Source organism: Anolis sagrei, chromosome 2 (genome assembly GCF_037176765.1).
Source record: "Anolis sagrei isolate rAnoSag1 chromosome 2, rAnoSag1.mat, whole genome shotgun sequence".
In the NCBI taxonomy this organism is placed as follows: Eukaryota; Metazoa; Chordata; class Lepidosauria; order Squamata; family Dactyloidae; genus Anolis; species Anolis sagrei.
Window position 1 is genome coordinate 69,039,359 of NC_090022.1, and position 24,563 is coordinate 69,063,921.

At 39.3% G+C, this 24,563-nt stretch overlaps 1 protein-coding gene across 2 annotated transcripts; it reads right to left on the reverse strand.

Annotated features, from left to right (window-relative positions):
* Positions 1 to 48: 48 nt before the first annotated feature.
* Positions 49 to 24,061, reverse strand: POC1A (POC1 centriolar protein A). Of its 2 annotated transcripts, XM_060765859.2 has the most exons (12): positions 23,885 to 24,061; positions 20,237 to 20,321; positions 18,574 to 18,745; positions 17,266 to 17,445; positions 14,720 to 14,827; positions 13,599 to 13,714; positions 12,422 to 12,555; positions 9,677 to 9,745; positions 8,148 to 8,300; positions 4,490 to 4,549; positions 3,235 to 3,384; positions 49 to 318 (listed from the first exon to the last, which is right to left on the reverse strand). In XM_060765859.2, exons 1-12 carry the CDS (start codon positions 23,900 to 23,902, stop codon positions 220 to 222), a joined length of 1,344 nt encoding a protein of 447 aa, XP_060621842.2. In that variant the 5' UTR covers positions 23,903 to 24,061; the 3' UTR covers positions 49 to 219. The 2 variants fall into 2 exon arrangements, with proteins under 2 accessions (XP_060621842.2, XP_060621843.2); XM_060765860.2 differs by lacking the exon at positions 23,885 to 24,061 and having other exon boundaries at positions 3,235 to 3,381; positions 20,237 to 20,340.
* Between the last annotated feature and the right edge of the window lie 502 nt (positions 24,062 to 24,563).

Genomic DNA, 24,563 nt, shown 5'->3' on the forward strand with positions numbered 1-24,563 from the left:
ATCCTGATGATCCAAAGTAGGATGATATAGCCAAGCAACACAAATGGCTATCTTTAGTATGAAAGCAGTTTATTATTAACCAAAACATCTATTTACAGATACCACAAGCTGTACAATTTATTTTAATAAAATTGGAAATGTTTTCCCTTTTAAAAAATGTATTCACACAAAATACTAGAAATGCATCCCAACAATGGTGGATTCACCAGTCCCTGGGAGTCAGCTGGATTTACTTTGTGCAATCTTTTGTTGATTCTCAAGGCACTCCTTCAGCTTGTCTTCTGTTAATGTTAACCTCTGTTCTAGAATGGAAACAGTCTGAAAAATGAGGAAAAACAACAGGAGAAAGGGTTTTTTTTTATAAAAATAGACATTTGAGAATGCAATGCTTTTGAGTCTGAAACCTCTGGGACACCTGAATTAAGTGTGCACATGACTACGTTGTGTGGAACATAGTATTTAAGCATATAGGGCCATTTTTGGCTTATAGCAGAATCACATAATAAGAACAATACACTCATATAAGGATATTGCAAAATTTGAAATATTTTAATACACAGCGTATTGAGACTAGACTAGAAGCTAGATTAGAAATTTGTTTTGCTGCTTTAAGTATGTTGAAGATTTAATGTCACAATTAACACCCAAAGCTAGAAAATAAACCAGTTAAATTTTACCAAAGAACTCCCTTTGAAGAAGTTACCATATGAAAAAAATGGCTTGTGACTTATAATTGCAAAGTAGCTAAAGGTTTACCAAGTATAATAGGAAGGGACAGAAAATTACAGCTTTCCCCCCAACCCTACCTCATCCCTATTCATTGACACAATCTTCTTGGATAGAACAAAATATAGGGAGAGGCCTGCTTTTCCGAAACCAAATCTGTCAAACTTCTGAAAACTAAATACGGTTTCCAGCCTTCATGAAAAAAACCCTTCAGAAGATGCATTTGGAAGATGCATTTGGTAAAGAGAGAAGCCATGTTACCACAAATATTGGTTTGATGAGGGGACGTCGTTTTGAAAACATACTTCCCCTCGCTTCTCATACAAGTGAGGAAAGAGCCACCCCATCATGTGTCAGGATTTCAGCTGAGGGGCTGAGCCCCCATTGCAGCATTCTTTCATTCTTACAGATCACACAGAAAAGAATGGCAGTAAAAGCCATATATTTAGAGATGCTACTGGGATTGCTTTGCTTTGCTTGCCAGAAATCCTAAGGTCTGAATGTTAGTAGATCTTGCGTGCTCTCACATAAAAACAGCCAACCAATGAAAATCAAACAAAATGGTATCTCCCATAGCCGTGTCCCAGTTTATCTACTTTGGGAACTAGTCTTAACAGACAGGATCATAAGAGCATAATAAATTAAGATCATTTAGATTCCCCATTCCTGAACAAATTGTCTATCACTTCTCAACCAAAATTGCTATTTCAGTGTGTGTGGTAAAGCACCAGCTTGGGAGGGGAATAGTCTGCAAGCCAAACAAAATGAGGCAAGATGGCTCTTCCAGATGTGGAATTTCAGAAATAAAGCAATAAAATGGCATCTGGCAATAATGGCTTCCTTAATCATCCTTAATCCTCCTATGAATGATAAACCCACATATTTAAAAGCCTATGAAGTTAAGAGATATCAGAATGCACATAAACAGTAGCTCCTCCTTCAACATAGCTTGTTATCTTTTACAGCCCTCTGCTGGTCACTTTATGGAATTGTCCATAGAAAGACTTACACCACAGGGCTTTGCGATCCCACACCTGCTTTTCTGTAATTTGTCACCATGGAGAAAAACACAAGAGACCTCCTTTCCCCAGTATATTGATGCCACAGTCCACTATGAGGTAAAACACACATTAAGAAGGGTGAATGTTTTCTTAAATTTTTCAAGCCAGGAGTGGGAAACTGTAGCCTTCCAAATATTTTCATCATTGAACTCCCATAAAGCCCCACCAATGCCTATGCTCAATAGGGCAAAGGGAGTTATGACAGGAGACATGGAGGACCACATTTGCCAACCCATGTTATCAACAAATTATACAAGTGAAGCCCTATGTGACCTCATATAAATTGACAAAAGAATTATAAATAAAGTGGAGAAGATAATGTAAAAGAAACAACAGATATTACATGTAAGGTAAATAAAACTCTTTTCTGAAGCATACACTTTCAGCAAACCACTGATGCACCCTGTATAGTGGACCAGTGTTGTTATATAGTATACCATTCATGTCACATATTAAGAGACTGGAAGAAGATGTGGCTGGTCAGCAGGGTAGGGATGAACACATGTTGGAACTAGACCTATGATGTGGAAGCCCTTTAACATGCTGGATGCAGGTAGATGTTGGAGCCTCTGTCAGAGACTGGCCTAAGAGACCAAAGACAACGGTCCACTACACAAACCTATAAGGAAGAACACTGGCACTCAAGAGACAGCAAAAGGAAAAATTGATTGGCTACATGCTACCAAAAAATGGATGGACCACATCTTATGTCAATTTGGAGTCTTTATCGGCTTTGGGATCTTTTAAAGAACAAATATAATACAAATGTTTTAAACGGGAATAATTCTCCTACTTTGGCTTTCATTGGTTGCCTTCATTCTTTTCACCCTAGGCCATGTTGAGTAACTCTCTTGATTATACTAAAAGCACAGGAAAGCCAGAGACTATTTCGTGACACATAGGTTCAGACAATTACTTCTAAGAAATTATCCTTGGATCAGTCTCCTGGTTAGCAAAACTAAAAGGTCACAATTACAGGATGCAGAACTGCCTACTTGGGCACCCAGAACCAAGATCATGCAGGATAATACGCAGCTACTAGTCTTGCACCATGCTCATTATTTAGGTCAGAATCATGAGACCTTCCAAATGTTTCTGAAGGACACTTCCCAGCATTTTTCACTACTGGTTATACTGGCAAAAGCTGATAGAAGTTGCAATCACCAACACCTGGAAAATCTCAGGATCCTTACCTCTAGTTTAGATATTTATTAGCTATCAAATGAAGACCTGACTGACAGATAACACTTAAAAGGTATCTATGAATCACAACCTTCCACACATATGGTTAAAGCAAATCTAAGGGGTCCTACTGCTTGAGATTCAATTTTAAAATGAAACACCCCAAAATAATTTCTACATTTAGAGTCTTTTTTCAAATGTCAACACAATTTTGGTTTTTGAAGTTATTTGGTGTTTCATGAAGACTCCCCAAAGTGTTCCCTACCTGAGTGAGAACATCAAGCTGCCCCACAATATGCTGAAGGGTACTGGCAAGACTGGTCTCGTCCATTTGTTCGTGCTGCTTTCTGGCTGATTCTGTAGTTTCTTGAATTCTTTGTCTATCTGGAACTTCTCCAAAATCCATTTCTGACTGCTGAAGAACAAAGAGGCACTGTTTACCACAACTAGATTTTTATTCAGTTAATACAAAATACAGTTAAGGACATCACATACAAATAGAAAACACGGCAAGAGTGTTAAATTGATTGGAGAAGTGCTGCCCAAACCACTGTGAAAAGCTGCACCCAGGCAACTACTGAATTTGCATATGGTAGCGTAGAGGGCATTTCAGCAGTGATCACTCAAATGTAGAATTGATGTCTCCAAACTACTTCACCAAACTTTTCCCAATAAAACACTGCTTGACTGAACAAAGTTTATGAAACTAGAGATTAAACAAAGATAGAATGCAACCAGTATGTCTATATAATTTCCAATCTCTGACTCTTTTTATAATAAACAATTTAGAAGTATCAGAGAGTTACCTAGGATCTATTCCTCAACCAGAAGACTGAGGAGTTTGGAAAATGCTCCTATGCTAGGTATCAAGGTGCTCCAATAATACTTAGCTGGACCTCTGACATGGATATGAACTCACTTATATTTTGATGGGAGTTGCATGCAAGTATACTACTGATAAATACAACTACATTTTAATTACTAATGAATCTGTTATAACTCATAAGTTTTCAGAGTCTGTATAAACCACATATCAGTAGTCAGTTGGCTACTCAGTCATCTTTAGTAGCTCACTTCACACACATGCTTCCTACTTCCTTAATTTTTCAGTGTTTATCCTCTTGCAGAGTGGTCACACAGGCAGAACATAGAAAAACACAGTTGAAATCCTAACCCTGGACTATGTGAGCCAGAGGAAAACAAAAGTATTTGTATCATCTCCACTGGAATGGATGGATCAGTGCAACTACATGCCCAAGAATCTTCTAGAATCTTTGCTCCAGGGTCTGTATTAACCACATATCAGCCCTTCAAGTACTCTACTGTTTACTGAAGGCACGTACAGTGGGCATGTTGTGACTAACTCTTTTCACAGCTTGCAAAGTATGCTTTGTTCGCCTCAGTTGATAAATAAGTCTTATGACAAAAGGGTTCTGTCAAAATACACAAATCATATCTGTAATTCACCACAACTGAACAGTGGAAAAAAACTTAATCAGGAAATGTTTGCCTTTGCTTACCTTTTCTTGTTTGTAGGGTCCAGCCTGCTGTAGCTCGCTACTTCCAGTGTCAATTGCTTTCTACATGCAAACAACCCAAAGGTTTGTGTTATTCTATAATTTCCCACTCCCAGACGAAGAATTCAAGGCACCATAAATGCTCTCAGCATTTTCCACAAGACCAGCATAAGTTAGACCTGTATGTTGTACTTTCTTTTGAAGCAAAACATGACACAAAACAAAGCAGTGGCCAAATCCCGCCCTGCACACCTTGAAGAAGACATTTTTAAGAACTGGGGGGAGGGGGGGGCATGTGACCTCAGCATTCACTTCTCTTGTAGAATTATGACCCTGGTCACTATGCCTCAACTTCAAGTGGCTTTCCCAAAATGTAATGATTTCCTTCTGAATAAACATTTCAACTATCTGATTATTGCTATTTGGAAGGGATGGAGAAGAATAGTAGGGAGCAGATGCCCTGTCAATAGATGGAACAAAATGAAAAAAAGCCAAGCCAACAAGAGGACTGGCTTTTTCAAAATGCTCATCTAACCCTTCACCACTTTTATTTTATTTTTAAACTAATTTCCATTATTTCCAACCAAGGCAGTTGGAATTTTCAGAATGTTTCAGTCAAGGGCCAGCAACTCAGAGCATTTGGGTGTTGTCAGATACAACACCCACCATTCCCCACCACTGGCCATTCTAGCTAGAGTTCATGCGATTTACAGTACAACAACATTTGAAGGGTCGCCACCCACAGTCTAAATCAAATATGCATGTACATTGAGAAAGCTAAGTTTGCTTACTGGTTACTCAACCACAGGGGAGGAAATTAAGTTCAAGATGATTGCTTGCAGCCAAAAGACAATGTATTACATGGAAGTTGTTTGGAAAGGATAATGCACGATTACATTAGTGTAGAGATTAAATCTATTTTAGTTTATTGTTCTACTGCACATTTTATTCAACACAAGAAAACAAAGGAATTTGGTACTAACTACCCTCTTAACATGTAATAGAAATATCAAAGAACTAAATAAAACTAAATGGTGGGAGAGACAAGCCATTTTTAGCACTGCTTCTAGCAAGATATTTGAATTATTTATAGCATCTGCTAGAAGATAGGAGCTGCCAATACTGGAGGATGCGAAGGAGGAGAATCTGCCCTCATTTGAAAATTATACTATTTCCCTAAAGTATAGATGAATCTTTTTAACAAAGGCACTGGACAGCAGGGGGTGGGGGAGGCAAAGCTGACCAAGCAAATTATTTGGGCCTCTTCAGATGAAACTTTATTGGCAAGCATGTAGTACACCTTGAAGTCTAAAAGACCATGTTGATTAATTTTTAAATATATTTTGATACAAAATATAAAACTCAAGAAATAGCTTCAACAATTATGATTATTTAGAATTTACACAAAACCTCTGAGTGTTTGATAACTCAACAAAACATTATTTTGCTGTAATCCTCAAAGCCATTCTGTAAAATCTATATTGTAATCCCCATAATCTGGGTGGAGGAAGGGAATGAGAAGCGTCCTAGGGACGCCTCATAAAGTGATGTTGAGGACAGATTGTCAATCATCATCATGCCTCATATTAATATCTTATCTTTTCTCAACCTGAGATTCAAATGAAATTTGGGAGAGAGAGAAGTTCCAGTTAATGAAAGTTAACTTCATGAAAGTCAAGACGACAGAAGTTTAAAATTCTACGTCATACCAAATACAATTAAACCATCAGTAAAATTAAAAGCAGCCAAAGCAGTCCATTAAAAAGGAGAGCAACACATCTAAACACCACAGCCCAATAAAAGCTCCCTTCCACCAGATAAGTCGGCCTACAAAGGCCTGCCAAAACAAAAAGGTCTTCAGCTGCCTATGAAAGGATAGCAAGGGCAGTTTCCATCTAATCTCTCAAGGGAGGGAGCTATAGTCCACAGCTTAAATCCAAAATACTGCTCCTTAAAAAGTTAGGATGTGACATAAATCTATTTCCTCCTCCCCCCCCCCCCCCATTAGCTATGTTAGCTTCTCTTTGGCTTCAAAAAGAAGGTGAGAGTGACATCCAGTGGAAGTACTTTTTTTCTGGGACAAAACAAAAGCTGAGTGGAAGCTTAGTGAACAGACAGATAAATGTCCAAATCATCAGCCACTTTATTCATATTTCCCAAACAATGAGACTCAATAATACACAAAATGAAAAGTAGAATGCTGATTACAGGCAAATGTTAGGGTGACCAGAGAAAGCAGATCCATTCTCCTTTAAACACTATATTTAAATCAAGAAACCAAACCAAATGCCAATTAGGTTTAGTTCAAAATAAGTAAGTGCCAGATATATTCATGACAGTAACAAAAAAAGATATGGTACCATAATAACAATCAGTTAAGGCTACATAATGAAAGCAAATATTTCCCTTGCTAACAGGAAACAAGGTACATTCAGGTTTTGGTTATGAGAAGATTGCTCAAAATAGTTCTGCAAATGATTTTTCAAATATTTGTGCTACTGTTTCTTTACAGTTCTGTAAATTACTTAAAACAGTGGAGGTACTGGGGGGGGGGCATTTTAAAAATTAAGCTTTCAACACACACCACTTCACCATTTTCTGAGGTTTTTTTTAATGCTGCTTGTGCTAAGCTAAACAGTGCCTCCAGGTGGGACTGGATTGCAAGCAAGGCCCGGAAATATTCCTTTTGTGTTAGAATATAGATTTCTACATTTCTCCAGCAAACAAAATCAGTAGCCATGGAGGCTAGTGGACTTGAGAAGGTGGAATATTTTTTTAAACTCTTCTCCAGGCTCTACTTCTACCTCAGTACCACTTGGTGGCATCACAAGCACAGGCAGGTTAAGAAAATATATGAACAAGCCCTCCCGTTATGACACAATGTATAAGAGGTCAATGGAAAATATCAGATATGAAGAGCAGCATGCATGCTTTACTTTAAAAAAGGCTACCAATAGGAAGAATTCTAAAAAAAAACAACTTGTCTATGCTAAATTTAGAGAACAAGACAACAGGAATAACTACAGTCGATTTCTTTTAAATTCCTTGTGCATAATGACTGACTTTTCTTAATTTCAACTATTTGTATTTCAGAATGGCACAAAGTAATTATTACTAAGGATTCCTTCCTTTTTTTCCTTGCAGTCTGCTTGCCTTTCCTGTCACCCACCACTCTGTTGTCATTTTATCTGACGGATAGCTTTTACAGTGTTTGAGCACTTTTAGAGGTCCCAATACTAAGGCCATTCATCCGTATTACCAGTACTTACAAAACACTTCACAAGCCCAGAAGCACCTGAAACACCCTCCCTCCATCCCAACTGTCACTGCCCTGACCTTGGAAGACAGAAGGAGGCTGTTTCTGCCAGCCTTAATTCCCTCCTACACTACCATCCCCTTTTCCTTTTCTGTCAGATTGTAAGCCTGAGGGAAGGGAACAGTTTTGTTGTGACAGTGCTATATAAATAAATGATGATAATAATAATGGCGATGACGACTGCAACATCACTGCTTATATTGGCCTGCCTCCACTAACAGAGTGCAACTGAGCAATTACGAATTAGTCCAGAGCATAATCTTTCATTTCAGAGACAGCTGCAAGACAAGATGTATTTAAAATGAAACAGCAGTGAGACCAGAGTCATCTATGACATCAACTTACCATGCCGTTAAAAACACCATTCATGTTCATGCTGGGTTTCCGTGTTCTCAACGGATCACCGCATTCAGCACCATTCACATTCATAACCGGCCTCCGTGTTTTTAAGACATCACTATAATCAGCAGCATCAAAGTTTGTCTTCCACACCATTACCTAAAAAAAAAAATATTCAATTTAAGCAGCTGTATCCATGCTCCAATGACTGTTTGGTATTTCCTCACAAGACTGAAAGCACCTCTTGGCAAGAATGCAGGAATACAATATCTAAAGAAATAATACTGAAAGAGATTACTAAAACTGCTTCACTAGAGAAGTATGAAATTTTTAAATGCCTTAAAAACTGTTTGGAGAATAGTATGAAGCACACAATAATTTTAGGTTCCCTAAATTGTCTCTGATTGCAGTTAATTATAAGAAGGACATAAATGCCCAAGATACCAACTGATCTTGAAAGTTAATCAGGATTACCCCTGCTTCGTCCTTGGATAGGAGACTGCCAATGAATACCAGATGCTGTAGGCTATACTTCAGAAGAAGGAACTGGCAAAACTACCTCTGAGGATTCTCTGTTTAAGAAAAGCCTAAGAAATTCATGGGGTTGCCATAAGCTGAAAACTGACTTGAAGGCAAGTGCTTGTACATACGCTGCAGTGCAGGGGTGGAAAATGTAGATTGTCAAGGAACCATATTAGACCCACAGGAGAATCTGAGGGCATCATATCTACATCATATTTTTATTTTGTTTACACCTCAATGGTATGTGGGGGCATTTTATCAATTTTTTGAAGGCCCATGGCCATTTTAGGCTTTTTATTTTACAACCGAAAGTGACCTGGAAGTCACCATCCCTGCAGCACTAAGATGGTTTACACAACAAGCCCATCAGGAAATATTTTTGTTTTGATACCAAGTTAACCCATTTGTTCTTCAAACTTTTTAAAGTGATGTTTTTGGGTATTTTGTTGCTGGGTCCCGATTGTAATACAAATGTCTCTTGCGCCCTGTCTTAAACATTTTCATACAGTCATTTCAAGCATTTTTAAAATCCTATGAAATATGTAAACAAATTTTATAATCTTTTGGTAGAGGCAACCTGGAAACACAGAGAACAATATATACAGATCAAAAGATGACAATTTCTCCATCTCAAGATTATAACCCATCGAGGCCTAGACATATCACCAGCAATTTTGTTTATTTACTTTCGTCAGGAGAAACCACTGGAAAGATGTTTTCTTACTATTACACAAAACAAATGTATTACAGTAAGCACCCAGCAGGCATTACCATTGTTGAGCTAAGACATAGTTACATTGAATTAGTTTAGTGGCACTTTCTTCTCTGGGTACAGTTCCAGACAACCTAACTGAATTCAGTACCTTATTGCATCTAAACACTGCAGGACAACCCATAGTAAACTCTGATGATGGATTACAGCAGAGTGACATTCATGTGATAATGGCATATCATATCCATTCTTCAGGGTATAGGCTACACACAAGCTATTAGAGAAAATTTAAAGCAGATACCTGTTCATCAAACCCTCCAGAAGCAAATAAGTCTCCTGTTCTTGAAAAAGAAACACAAGTAGCTGGTCCCTATAATGACAAAAAAAATCATAGTACAGGATTGAGTAGACTAAAATATATATGTTAAAAATTAGCTGGTGTATGAATGGGTGGTGATTTCAAAATTATGTTATCGCAATATTTTATAACCTGGTCCAAGATGGTGTCACAATATACAATATTCATTTGGACCATATAAATATAACTGTTGTGCCACATAAAGAACATATGATTTTAATATTTCAAATGCTTATTTTTTGTATGCAATAATATTCAGTTCCTGTTTCCTTGCATGTAAATCCACCACTATTATCCACGATGTCTCACAGGAGCAATTTTTTTCAATCAAGCATCTGTTTTTTTTATAGTACGAAACTCAAGTAATGACAAACTGAACATTGACTATACCTCCTTAAAAAGACTTGCACTTTACAGGCTTGCTCACAAAATAGGCTCACAAAAGTTACCGCCTGCTAGGAACTAGCAGGGGAACACTAGAGAATTGCATATGGTGTTTCCCCTTCTTTTTTTTTTTCTTTGCCCACAGGTATATCTTCAAAACATGCAGCAATGACTCTGTCCTACTGCTGTTGTTAGTATACTTACTAACAACAGTAGGCTTGATTAAAGTGCTAATGTACAACTTTAAAGCCCTCAGTAGCTTGGAATCTGGTTGTATGAAGGACAACCAACATGATTTTATCCAGGTCCTAAGATAAGCCACAGAGAAGCTTCTCATGTGTCCACCAGTAAAATCTGTTAGACTTGTAGATACAAGACATGCCTTTTTATTGTGACCCCATATTATTTAACACATGCCCACAGACAGCACACTCAGTTCCCCATCTGGCTACTTATAAATACCTGTTTTTAAATGAATAGATGTTAAGACTGGCATTTTTCCTGCTTCTGTCCTTTAAAAATATATTAGTCAAGTGTGAAGTCAAGCATGAGGCAGTGTATTGTACACTGGACTAGGTCTTCTTTGGACTAGGGTTTAAATTCCTACTCAGCCATGGAAACTCACTGGATGATCTAGGAAAAGTCACATCCTTCCACCCTTTGTGGAAAGCAGTGGCAAACATCTTCTGAAAAAAGTTTACATGATAGGGTCATTATAAGTTGCAATTAACTTGGGGCACTTAATGACCAAAGAGTAGTGACAGCCATCAAAAATAATCTTTGATCACTCTTTGGGTTGTACACAGATCCCAATGAAATAGCTTCTTCTTCCACTGAACCTTCAACAAAAGAATGTTTTCCTTTCTGTGGCCTTCAAACATCTTGAAAAAAAAATTGAATTTCATCAAGCCGATTGAAATATCTAATAATGTACAGAAGAATCTCCAAGGACCATATACAATTTGGAAGTGGTCACCCAAATCCACAACATACATATCCTTTTGTGGAGGTTTTCATGACCACCCAAAAGTGGCTCCATCCTGGAATGTTCTGTCTCTGTGTAAGTTGAAATGTCAACAATGGGCTGATGTATTCATTCCAAGCTTTGTTTGTATTTCTACAAGAAAGCATTCCATAAACTGAGACACTCAAGATGCAATTACATTGCACCAGATTCTGCAGCTGCAAATGTCAGAAGAGAGTTAAACTCCATCACACTAACAATTATTCAGATATGGAGAGTAAGCGCCACTGTAATTAAAGACAGCAATGTAAACTTGGCAGCCTTCCTCATGTAAACTAGAGTTAATCAACTAGTAATGAATTCCTCGTACACCAAGTTACGTCAAGGCCTATCTAAGGAATCCAAGGCTTCTCTCATGACTATTTGCCCCAGAGCCTCAGTCAGATGTTAGATGAAAATTGAACCAAGGAGTGTTTTCAGTACAGATATTTATATTATACACATTAAACAATTGGATCATGAGTAATGATGGGTACATCTACACTGCAGAATTCATGCAGTTTGATACTAATGGACATGGCTCAATGCTATGCAATTTGTACTCAATGCTATGCAATTTATGAGGTCTTTGGCCTTCACTGCAAAAGGGTGCTGGTGCCCCAACAAACTACAACTCCCAGGAGTCCACGGCATTGATTCATGGCAGCCTAAAAGCTAACAAGGAGTAAGATGAGTGAACCTGATAGTTTTTAAAATAGAAGGAAGAACTAAATGAAGAACTGATGGGAGATGTGAAAGAAATCAATGACACAGTGGAATCTGAAACCAGTTGAAACTACCAATGAAGATGAACTGTTGGGAAATAGAGCTGAAACTATAAATTTTGGAAAAACTGGGCAGTGATGAAAAAAAATCTGATGTGTTAGCACAATTGATATTAATAACATACAGTATTATATACCATTGCTTAAACTGATGGAGAAGATGGCTTATGAAAGTTGAGTGCCTAAGTACTGTTGAAGTGAATAAAAACTCTTATGTTGCTTCAACATCATAGTGCTAAGATATCAAGTGAAATAGAACATGTTAGGAAAGAAAAGGTCAATGGTTGGGAAAAACATCAAGAGTTAAAAATAAGATTTGCACAGGTGGGAAAAAATCCACCAGTGAGATATGAAGGGGGAAAAAAGGTTTCAGAATTTTGGTTACAAATGTATAGACAGAATAATGATTAAGGGAACTGAAATTTGTAGAATGTTAAAAATTTCTTTTAAATAAAGTACTGCTGGTATATAATGCTCAAGAAATCCAAATTCGCAAACCATTCATTAAATTCTCACCTGATGGCTATGAAGTGTATATAGCAGCCTCCCTTCTAATAAATCCAATATTTTTAGAGTTGAATCATTAGAAGCAGTAATGAGGTAGTTTCCAGAGGAGTGAAAGGACAGGCAATTCACAGAAGCACTGTGTTCTGGGGTTGTGGGAAGGAAAAGGAGAGGGAAACATACAACTGCAGATTACTAACATGAAAATGATAGAAACTGAAGTAAAAAGTTGGCTGAGGAACAAAATAATTAAATACAGCATGTTGAAAGTCAGCTTTTCTATTAATGACTTGCAAGTAATATCAGAATTAGTTTTCAAGCAATCTTAAAAAATCATTGATATATTTCTAAGGGAACTAGTACAACACAAATGTACACTCTAATTATGTCACCATCCATGTATTTGGGTATCCATGTGCATGTTTTGTAATCAAACACCAGGGATACTAAGGGCCTACTCTAATGATTTTAATAAAATGAGACACGGAAACTCAAGACACATGCTGCATCCCACTTTAGTGTCCAAACAAGATGCAAACAGGGCTAACTTTGGCAGTATGCACTGATTTAGCCCAGTCACCCACCAAGCCAGCCGGCCCCCATCACATGATGCCGTGAAAGATGGCGGAGCTGCCGCATGTCGCCGGCAGGGCAACATGGGAGGGCTCCCATGTTGCCATTGCAATGCTTGGAAGAAGCCACGCACATGCACACTTCCCCCATCTGATCACCCTCAGCTGAAGCCAAGTAATGTGGGGCGCCGGATTACCCATGCCCCTCTACGAAGTGGAGCAACCTTGGAGGTCATAAGGCAGAGGCAGCTTTAACAATGAAGCTAGTTGGATTCCTTCTGTTTAGACTAGATTTGATGCTCTTGTACTTTTCTCTTCCTGCAAATTTTTCATTACTAATTTCTACTTCCTGACCTCTGATCATTGTGCTTATAATAAATGCCACTTTATTTAGTGGCTTACATTTAAAGCCAATCACTTTAAATCAAAGTTCTGTGATCAGATGCGTGCAGCCCCTTCTGATTTTTGCAAACTGTGAAAATATATATTTGAAATAGGTGGATAGAAACACAGAATCAAGGAAGCCAACTGTTTCACCACAAAAATAAACAACTGTTTCTCCACAGAAATCCAGATATATACTTAAGAAAGTGGTCCTTCTTGATCATACTACTTACCTTGGTAATGTTGGAGAAGCCTGTTCATTCTAACATCCCATACCTTCACTGTGTTGTCTGTGCCAGCTGCAGCAATGCATGTGCCACTAGGGTGAAAGTCCACATGAGGTACAAACCTGTACAGAGTGCAGGGCAAATTTTAAATGCTTCTGTTTTGACAAAAAGTGAAACATACCGATACAAATAAGTGAAAAATACTATTTTCATATGTTCAATTGAACCATTGTGTTACTCTGTAAGTAGCATGTTAAAGAAATCAGCACTCTGTATCCACAGATTCTGCATGCATAGTTTCAAGCACCTATAGCTTGAAAATACTCCACAAAAAGCCATAAAACAAACTTTAATTTTGCCATTTTATACTGTATGGGTGACAATATGCAACGATAAGCAAAATGTTGCCCTATAGCCCACCCACCCCAATCCAATCTACTTTTGTAGACCCTAAGCAACCAACTCGACATTTCTTTATTTTATTTCATTTTTCCATTAAACATTTGCCAAATCCAATCATTTCAGGACCAGGTTCAGTCCTGGTGGAAGGACTTGGCAAAAATGCCCTGATCTATGCAAGATGTAGGGGACATTGCATGCAAAAATATACACAAAAAAAGGCAACAGACCCCATCTTATCTTGGAAATTAAGCAAGGCCAGCCCTATTTAGGAAGACTGCCAATGTATATTACATGGTTTAGGGTATATTTCAGAGGAAGGAACTTGCAAAACTGTTTCAGATTTCCTTGCCTAAGGGGAAAAAAACTATGAAATTCATGGGATCATCATAAGTCAACAAGCTACTTGAAGGCACATACATACACCATATGACAATGAAAATGTTTACAAAACTACAACACAATATTTGATGGCAATCTGGGCCCCACAGATCCAAAATAAATTAGTGTTCTAAAACAAAAGCAGCCTCCATCTGCAGAGCCTCTTTAAAGACTGTTATTCTCTACATGAGGAGACTGTTAGGGCAAATATGTTCTTCTTCGTGTGTCTTGTCTAAATGCCTGAATAGGTTTCCAAATGACAGAGAATGCTATATTTGACTCTAGGGACAGTATTCAAAGGCTTTGCAAAAACAGGGGCAGTCCCAAGAATCTGAACCATTACTTACCCTCCGTGTTCACAGAAAGAGTGCACACATTCTCTGCTTGCTTTATCCCAGAGCTTGACAGTTTTGTCATCACTAGATGATACAATTAATCTCCCATCAGGAGAAAACCTAAAAGAGAGGCATCCATTTAACTACAAGCGACATCCTGTTCACCTACAGCAACAGGAGTATAATAGTTTCAAAAGCAAATGGCTAATAAAACACTTCTACTGAATTAATAGGCTTATAAAAATGAATTCAGCACACAGATATGACAGATATGACACTCCAGAAGTAAGATACTACACTTGGGCGGAAAAAATGAAATGCAAAAATACAGGATGGGTGATGCCTGGTTCGACAACAGTCCATGTGAAAAAGATCTTGGAGTCTTCATGGGCAACAAGTTGAATATGAGCCAACAGTGTGATGCAGCAGATAAAAAAGTCAATGGGATTCAGGGCTGCACCAAAAGGAGTCTAGTGTCTAGATCGAGGGAAGTCATGCTGCCTCTCTAGTCTGCTTTGGTTAGACCTCACCTGGAATACTGCGTCCAGTTCTGGGCACCACAGTTCAAAAGAGATATTGACAAGCTGAAATGTGTCCAGAAGAGGGAAACTAAAATGATCAAAGGTCTGGAGACCATGCTCTATGAGGAGCATCTTAAAGAACTGAGTATGTTTAGCCTGCAGAAGAGAAGGTTGAGAGGAGACTTGATAGCCATGTATAAATACGTGAAAGGATGCCATAAGGAAGAGAGAGCAGACTTGTTTTCTGCTGCCCAATAAACTAAGGCTTGGAGCAATGGATTCAAATTACAGGAAGATTCCACCTGAACATTAGGAAGAACTTCCTAACTGTAAGAGCTGTTCAACAGTGGAACTCTTGGCCTTGGAGTGTGGTGGAGGCGTCTTCCTTGGAAGTTTTTAAACAAAAGCTGGATGGCCATCTGTCAGGGGTACTTTGATTGTGCTTTTCCAGCATGGCAGGGGGTTGGACAAGATGGCCGACATGGTCTCTTCCAACTCTATGATTCTATGATTTTATTAACTGTGAATATAAAAGCTATTACCCAAGTATTTTCCATGCATCAACAATTATTAAAAAGTATTTAAAATAACCAATAGATGTTGTTAAAAATATTGTTCCCTAGGATATCCTAATTTTTTTTTAAATCAAAGGAGCAAAACAAATCTTGTATGAAAGTTTCTAGACCTGTTCTTTTTCTTCTTTTGCAGATATGCCTTCATGAATTTTACTTCCTCAAATTATATTTGCTCAAAAATCTAAGTATTGTTGGCATTAGAGATAATTATAATCCTATATATGTTTACCGAGGAGTAAGCCCTGTTGCCAAGGGATTTAGACCTAAAGCAAATGTATGTACGTGTGTGGGACAAGAGATTTCAGCCTAAATGTCTTCAGAAGTATGAAATAACAATACCCCCTGCTGAATAAGCTGACTACTTGTTCTGAAAATGAAAACTCTCTTTTTTGTGAACAAGAAAAATGGCATTTCCATTCAGCTGACTGTTTCACTTTAGACAAGAGAAAAGTACTAGAGGGTCATGTTCATGGAAATAAATTTATTCCATGCTCTTTTCAGTCCAATCTCCATTTCAATTTGGTCACGGTCTTATTTCCAACATATCTTTTTTGGAAATATAACTGAAGTGCTGAAACACGGCTAATTTTAAACTATATGGATAGTTATGTAAAGTGATGAATAGAGTATTACATAATCATTTCAGGTCTTCATTGGCCTGAAAACTTCAGTTGTACACAAAGCCCTATTGAGATATTTTCCCCCTCAGTGCGAGGTTCATCATGTGGAGAGACAGCAGGGCCAGTCCTCAGTTCCATCCAGTGAGTCAAACAACCCCATACTATTCATGTGCAGGAAGAGATCTATGAGGCAGCCTACATGCACTTAGCAGGCCCCAGTCCAAATCTTTCTCCTATATAGGATGAGCATAGCCACAAGCCAAGTATACACAGCCTCATTAAATGCCCAGATAGTATCACGCATATTTAAATAGGTAAAGGTAAAGGTTTTCCTCTGACATGAAGTCCAGTCATGTCCGACTCTGGGGTGTGGTGCTCATCTCCATTTCTAAGCCGAAGAACAGCACTGTCCGCAGACACCTCCAAGGTCATGTGACTGGCATGACTGCATGGAGTGCGGTTACCTTCCTGCGGGAGCGGTACCTATTAATCTACTCACATGTTTTCGAACTGCTAGGTTGGCAGAAGCTGGGGTGGCAGCAGAAGCTCACCCAGCTCCCCGGATTCGAACCTGCGACCTTTTGATCAACAAGCTCAGCAGCTCAGCGCTTTAACCCAATGCGCTACCAGGGGCTCCCAATACACCAATTTAATTCAATGGAACTTAAAGGCAGCCACAAGTAATTTAATTGCCATTCATTTCAATACACCTGCTCGATATATGATGAACTTTTAATATAATCAAAACAGAGAGAAAAGGAACATGATGGAGCTTTCATCATGTCATAGCCTACTTTTATGTCATATGCGTTACAATCAGAAAATGAAACAGCTTTACTTACTTAGCACAGCGAACCCAGTTGATATGCTGACTGAGTGAGAACAAGAATTTTTGTCTGTGGACAGACCATACTTTAACTGTTTTGTCATCAGAAGCCGTAACCAATGATTGACCATCATTTGAAAAGTGAACACTTCTGACTGTTCCTGTATGAGCTTTGAACGCAGTTGATTCGCCCTTGCTTAATTTGGGGGGGGGGGGGGGGGGATAAAAAACACAAGAGAACTTTATCACAATCTGAATAGTTAGAAGCTTACACACATTTCCCTGCTAATTCTTAATATATACATTTACAAAAATGGTTGGACTTAGTCATACAGAACATATCAAACACAGTACAAGAAGAATTTGTTCTACTTCACTTTATTTACCGGCTTTCAAACAGCTTGCATTTGTATCCTTCACAGATAATATTTACAATAAAAAGGAATGTTTGAAGTAGTAGGGTCAAATCAGTATCCTGTTAAAACTGTTTGTTCCAACTGATGATGCAAGACAAAGAATGTGCAAGGACTTCACGTTTCACTGCAAAGCGGGTATGGAAATGCAAGCAAAAGAGTCAGTTAAGAGCTGAAGAAGGGGTTGAGGAATGCTAGAGGGCTGTATTAGCCATAAAGGACACTGCTCTACTGCATCTCCTCCCTAAAACAGAAAACGTTTTTGCCCCAAAGACCTTCTGGTGCAGTGGTTCCCAACCCTTGGTCCTACAGGTGTTTTGAACTTCAACTCCCAGAAATCCCAGTCATCTTACTAGCTGTTAGGAATGTTGAGCACTGAGGTCCAGAACACCTGGAGGACCAAAGGTTGGGAACCACTGTTCTAAAGCAGACCAAACTTCAGCACTCCAGGTGTTTTGTACTTCAACTTCCAGAAATCCCAGCCAACTTATTTAAGGCAAGGAGATTCAAAGGAAGGCAGCACTTTTATGCTAATCCATATCATTCTGGTCTACAACTGGTTTACAACAGGAACCTTTTTCAGAATCTGTTTACACTCAGAGGCTTGAAACATTATAAAAATTAACAAGGCTCCTAGTAAGGCAATACATAAGGACAAAGGTTCCTGACCCATACATATGAAGCAAAAACTTTGGCACTTTTATCTCTTTAAGCATATTTGTTTTGCACTTATGTGAACATTAAAAACAAGCCAGTCTTTACTGCAATCACAGAAAAGTAATTTCTGCTTTCAGGATCAACAAGTTCTTTCTTCACAACTGAATTTCTTTCACCAAAAAACACTTGCCCCCCAACTCCTGGACAACTCAGAAGGTGAAGGATATGGCAAACATAACCTAGCAGGTACTTACACACTTGGAACCCACAAGCGAACTGTTTTGTCTCTGGAACCTGAAGCAATCAGATGACCAGATGGTGAAAAATGAACAGACATTACTGCATCTTTGTGTCCCACAAAGCGATAGGCTCTCGTCTGAGGTTTCATGCTCCAAATCATTAAACATGAATCCATAGATCCGCTTACTAGATTGAATAAAAGAAGGCATTCATTATCTCTTCAAAATTAAACTAGAAGCAGATCATACTGTTAACAGAAACATCAGTCACAAGCTTCAAAATTTTGCTTTTCTCTTTGAAGAAAACTGTTTCCTAATCACAAAACTGAAAGCACATAAAATATTGATTTTAGTTCCAACAACAAAATAATTGTCTCAAAATAAAGTATGCCTCCGAGAATCTGTTCTTTAAAATTACAAATGGGCTTTTTGCTTACTAGTTCAGCTTTGTCCTTACTCCTCTTTTCTTCATAGTTCTGGAATTGTCTTCCCAAGTATCTACAGTTTGTTCCATCAACCACTGTTTTGAAATCTTAGTCAAAAACTTTTCTAAAGCCTTTGGTACTCTAGTGCTCCACAATACCTGAAACACCCAGAGCTAGAATGGGATGAAACAGTTGTTCGGAGCAGTATCAGCACTCCTTGTCAGGATCCAGACGCCTTTAAAGAGCCAGACACAGGAATAAGGTCCAAACAAAGTTTATTAAGGCAACAAAAAGGACTCAGGGGCAGTTACTTCAGTGTCCCTGACCAAAACAAAAGGTTTCAAGCAATTTGCAAGACAAAAACTTAACTTGGCAAAAAATCCGGATTAAACCGGCATATAATCTGGGATAAACAAAAGGTTGAGCAAAACGCTCCAAAGTCACAGGGTTCCAAGTATGCAAGTAAACAAGGTGGAAGAACACAAAGCCGAAAACAGTCCCTGCTCTCATCTCCTTCCTCCTTCATTTCACCTTCTGAGAAGCCCTCAAATGAGTAGTCGTCTGTAGGGGACATGAATATCTCCCTAATTCTCTTTCTTTGTTGCTCCTCATCCAAACTCTGAGCACCTCTACTACTCCTATCCTCAGTTGTAACGCTACTAGGAGACTCAGCTACAACACTTTGTTTGCAAATAATGAATCCAACACCAATAGAAAAGATTTCTTGGGACTATATTAACCCCAGCTTACAAATGTTGACTTTGTAAGTTTGTTCTGCAATATAATATATAAGGCAGTCCCCGAGTTATAAACCACCACCAAACCTTGTTTCCACAACAAGCCATTTTTTTCAAAATCCAATTCGACCAAAAGTGAGGTAAAATCTTCTGAACAGGGACACAGACAACAAAACAAACACCACAGGTGTGTTAACCATTTCCTATGCTATCCAAAGTGCTCACTCTCTCCCTCCCTCCCTCCCTCCCTCTATATATAGCTCAAGTTACACTTTAAAAATATACCTGTTACAACTTACATGAAAAATTCAATTAAAGAACAAACCTACAGAACCTATTTTGTTCGTAACATGGGGATTGCCTGTAGCTCTAAGGGATCAAAATGTTCCATCTGTTTAAGAATGCAGTTTACATTTCTGAATTAAATTTGAACACAGTGTCTTTAGAATGGTTTACCAATGACTTTCTAGTACATATTCCATTAAAGATAAATCTGAAGAAAACAATGCAACTCACCTAGTTGTTTTTTATTTAGACTGAAATCCACACTAGTTACTGCATCTCGGTGGCCTTTGAAGTGCCTCTCCAATGTCGGATCTTCCTACAGAAGAAAAAAAGCCATATTATGTTACTTTTTTGCTGCACTAGATAATATGTGAATCTGTAATAGAATAATCATTGTTGTGATTTGTTTTATTGTAGCATAAGAATAATGATTGCCAACTACAAAACAGCTACTTTTATCTTGTCTTTAGGTTTCAGCTCAATCATTGGACTCAATGAATTCCATTACAACAGCTATGTGAACTATTGGAAAAGTGACACCTTGTTCCAGTCTTTAGCTGGTAGCCGACTGCTTTTACATGTTGATCCCATAAGGAGGCAATGTCTGATTTGCAGTCAGCTAAAAACTTAAATGACGGTCATTATGGAGTATAGGAGCCTTAACAGAATAAATTGCTAGGAAATTTCACAAATACAGAATAAGAGTATAACATAAAGCCTTCGCCAACAAAGAGCACTGCTGAGCATAACTATCCTTCAGCTCCCATGATTCCAAAGCATTGAGTAATTGCAGTTAAAAGTGGTGCCAAACTACATTACTTCTATAGCATAGATGCATCCTGTGTCTCTTTTTCTGCCATGCTTTCACTGATGTTGGAACTACAATTGGCTTTGAAGATGATCAGGTATTTCAGAAAACAACACAGATGAAAAAATACAATATTTCCTGGCCACACTTTTTAGACACATGCTTACAACTGTTACATGCAAGCCATTCTTAGGGAAGATACAATCTATATGGCTGCTGTATGTTTGGAATTTTGCGAAATTCCATACAGCATGCAAAATTTGTCTGAAGAATATCAGCATTAATTTGAATAGCATGTTTCCCATTCTAAAGTCCATGAATAACTGAAGGGATGCTTATATATTTCCAGAAGTAGTTCTGTGCCTTCCATAATGTTTTATCTCTGCCCTGATATACAGAACCAGACTGATTATGAAACACTGGGGGGGGGGGGGGAGTATTTAAAAACCTAAATAATACATACATTTAACACCTGTAAGAGAAATATCACTGCTATATAGACTACATAGGAGACATGAGTTCCTAATCAATCATTTATTTCCTGGAAAGCTGTTTCTCAAGTTTCTGATATCTAGTCCAGAAAGTAACAGTTACCATACAGAAATTAGTTATAATGAAATACATCCTAACCATTTTGATTTTAGGTTAGTTATGTCTTCTAGGGACACTGCTAGCTGCTGAACTTGCTGACTGAAAGACTGGGGGTTCAAATCCAGGGAGCGGGGTGAGCTCCCGCTTTTAGGCTCCATTTCTGCCAACCTAGCAGTTCGAAAACATGTAAATGTAAGCAGAGACTAACTGCACAAATTGCACATGAACTCATGGCCCTTCTACACTGTCATATAATCCAGTTCAAAGCAGATAATCTGGATTTTATATGGCAGTGTAGAAGGGTCATGGGTTTTTGCATGATTCCCAGCCACATCCAACTGAGGGCCCTTCTACACAGCCATATTACCCAGAATATCAAGGCAGATCATTCACAATATCTGCTTTGAACTGGAATATATGGCAGTGTGGATTCAGATCACCCAGTTCAAAGCAGGTATTTTTGGATTTTCTGCCTTGATGTTCTGGGCTATATGGCTGTGTGAAAGGGCCCTGGGTTATCTGAGTGTACACTGCCAGTTCAGTGTGGATTTTATACAGCTGTGTGGCAGAGGCCTGAGTATTTATTTCTATTCTGGCCTTCAAAGAGGCCTGCACATTACGTTGGTCAGCTAAGAAAACTATGAGAAAAAGTTAGCTGAACTTAATACTAAAGAGAAAGGAGAGGACTGCGTTTTGGATGCTTTGATTAGGCCTCTTCCGCACAGCTGAATAAAATCGCACAATATCTACTTTGACCATTTCTGCTACCTTGACAGCCACCTCTGCACAAACGTCAGCATTGACACTGAAATACAACACCGCCTGAGCTCTGTGAGTGCAGCATTTTTCCTAATGAAGCAGAGAGTGTTAGAGGATCGGAACATCCGTAGGGAGACCAAGGTGTTTATTTATAAAGTTATTGTCCTCCCAACCCTGTTATATGCCTGCAAAATGTGGACTGTCTACAGAAGTCACACTCAACTCCTGGAACAAGTCCATCAGCATTGCCTCTGAAAAATCATGCAAATCTCTTGGGAAGGCAGGTGGACAAATGCCAGTGTGCTGGAAGAAACAAAGACCACCAGCATTGAAGAGATGGTCCTTTTTCCATCAACTCAGCTGGACTAGCTACATTGTCCGAATGCCTGAAGCAGCTTCTATACTCCCAATTCAAGAACAGAAAACAGAAAGCCCTAAACGGTTCTGGCCCTACTTACCTCTCCGAACGCATCTCCTCCTATGAACCGGCTAGGACACTAAGATCATCTGGAGAGGCCCTGCACTCTGTCCCGCCTGCATCACAGGTGCGCTTGGCAGGGACAAGAGACAGGGCCTTCTCAGTGGTGGCCCCTCGGCTGTGGAATGCCCTGACTGCAGATATCAGATTGGCCCCCTTCCTGCTGGGGTTTCGGAGGAGCTGTTCGAACAAGCATTTGATTAAACAGTATAATTGAACATAGGAATACGGAATAATGGATAACGAGACTGGATTCCGATTTTACTGTTGAGGCGCTAATGATTGTTATACGGATGTTTAATGATTTATGTTACAATTGTTTTTAATTGCCCTATACTTGTCTCGTGATGTTTTGTATTGATGTAGTTCACCACTTTGAGTTGCCTGAGGGCTGAGAAAAGCGGTGTATATATATAAATAAATAAATGTTGGTGGATAGGAAAAGAGATTTAAAGATGGGCTTAAAGCTAACCTTAAAAACTGTGGCATAGACACCGAGAACTGAGAAGCCCTGGCCCCTGAGCATTCTAACTGGAGGTCAGTTGTGACCAGCAATGCCGTGGAATTTGAAGAGGCACCTATGGAGGGTGCCAATAGGAAGGCGTGTCAAGCCAACCCTGGTGTGAGAGAATTGGCCCTTGCAGATGGCCAATTCTCTCACACCAGAAGCGACTTGCAGTCTCTCAAGTCGCTCCTGACACGACAAAAAAAATTATAAATATTATATTATTAGCATAGCACATAGTTGAACTGGGTTATCTGTGTCCACACTTAATGTGGGATTTTCTGCCTTTATATTCTGGGTTTTATGGCTGTGTGGAAGGGCACCGAGTCTCTTTTGAGATAGAGAATGCGGGATATAAATACATGTGAAAGGTATGTTTCCCAAACTAATAAACTCTTCCTTTCCAAATGACTCTCTGGTTCTCCCTTGCACCTCTCTTCCTCCTCTGTGAGGGCCCTTCCACACAGCCATATAATCCAGAATATCAAGGCAGAAAATCCCACAATATCTGCTTTGAACTGGGTTATCTGAGTCCACACTGCTATATATTCCAGCTCAAAGCAGATCATGTGTGGAAGGGGCCTGAGAAGTTACAACTCCCAGGCAGCAAAGGGGAGGGACTTAGTCAGGCCTCCCCCCGGCTCTTCTCCCACTCCACTCCCCTGCCTTGCCATTTCCAAGCCCTGTTGCCAGTGGGGCCAGCTTCTCCTTCCCCCGTTTCCCCCCTTCTGCCCTTACCAAGCAAGAAAACGCCATGTTGCCGAAAGAGTCCCAGCGGAACGAAGCCTCGCCGCGATTGTTGCCGCCGGACGGATTCAGTTTGCGCGCCCTGCCCTCCGCCTTAGTAACGGCGTCCTGCGCTTAAAGGGGAGGCGGCGGGGAAGGCCAGAAATGTTGCCCTCCGACAAGAAAAGAAAAGCGCGGGAAGAAGAGAGGGAATCCGGCAGGAAGCGAGGGAGGGAGGGAAGTGGGGGCGACTTCCTGTTCTTGGAAAGTATGCCCAGGACGCCTTTTCTCATCATGATTGAGAAATTTCCAAATACAAGAAAGCAGATATGAGCAAACTTGGGCCCTCCAGGGGTTTTGGACTTCAACTCCCACCATTCCTCACAGCCTCAGGCCCCTTCCTTTCCCCCCTCAGCCACTGAGGCCCCTTCAACACTGCCATATACAATCTAGATTATCTTCTTTGAGCTGGATTATATAGAAGTGTACACTCATAAAATCCAGTTCAAAACAAACGTTATGGATTTTCTGCTTTGATAATCTGGATTATATGGCAGTGCAGAAGGAGCCTCTAGGCCCCTTTCACACAGCTATACAAAATCCTATATTACTTGCTCTGAACTGGGTTGTATGGCAGTGTGGACTCAGATAACCCAGTTCAAAGTAGATATTGTGGATTATCTGCCTTGAT

Bases quoted from the DNA above. Each gene is read 5' to 3' on its own strand.
- POC1A (XM_060765859.2), bottom strand. The intron at 13,715-14,719 runs GTAAGTAATGGT...CACTCTGTACAG, and splicing joins TCTTTCTGTGAACACGGAGG to GTTTGTACCTCATGTGGACT. The intron at 3,385-4,489 runs GTAAGCAAAGGC...TTTGTTCTTCAG, and splicing joins GACCCTACAAACAAGAAAAG to CAGTCAGAAATGGATTTTGG.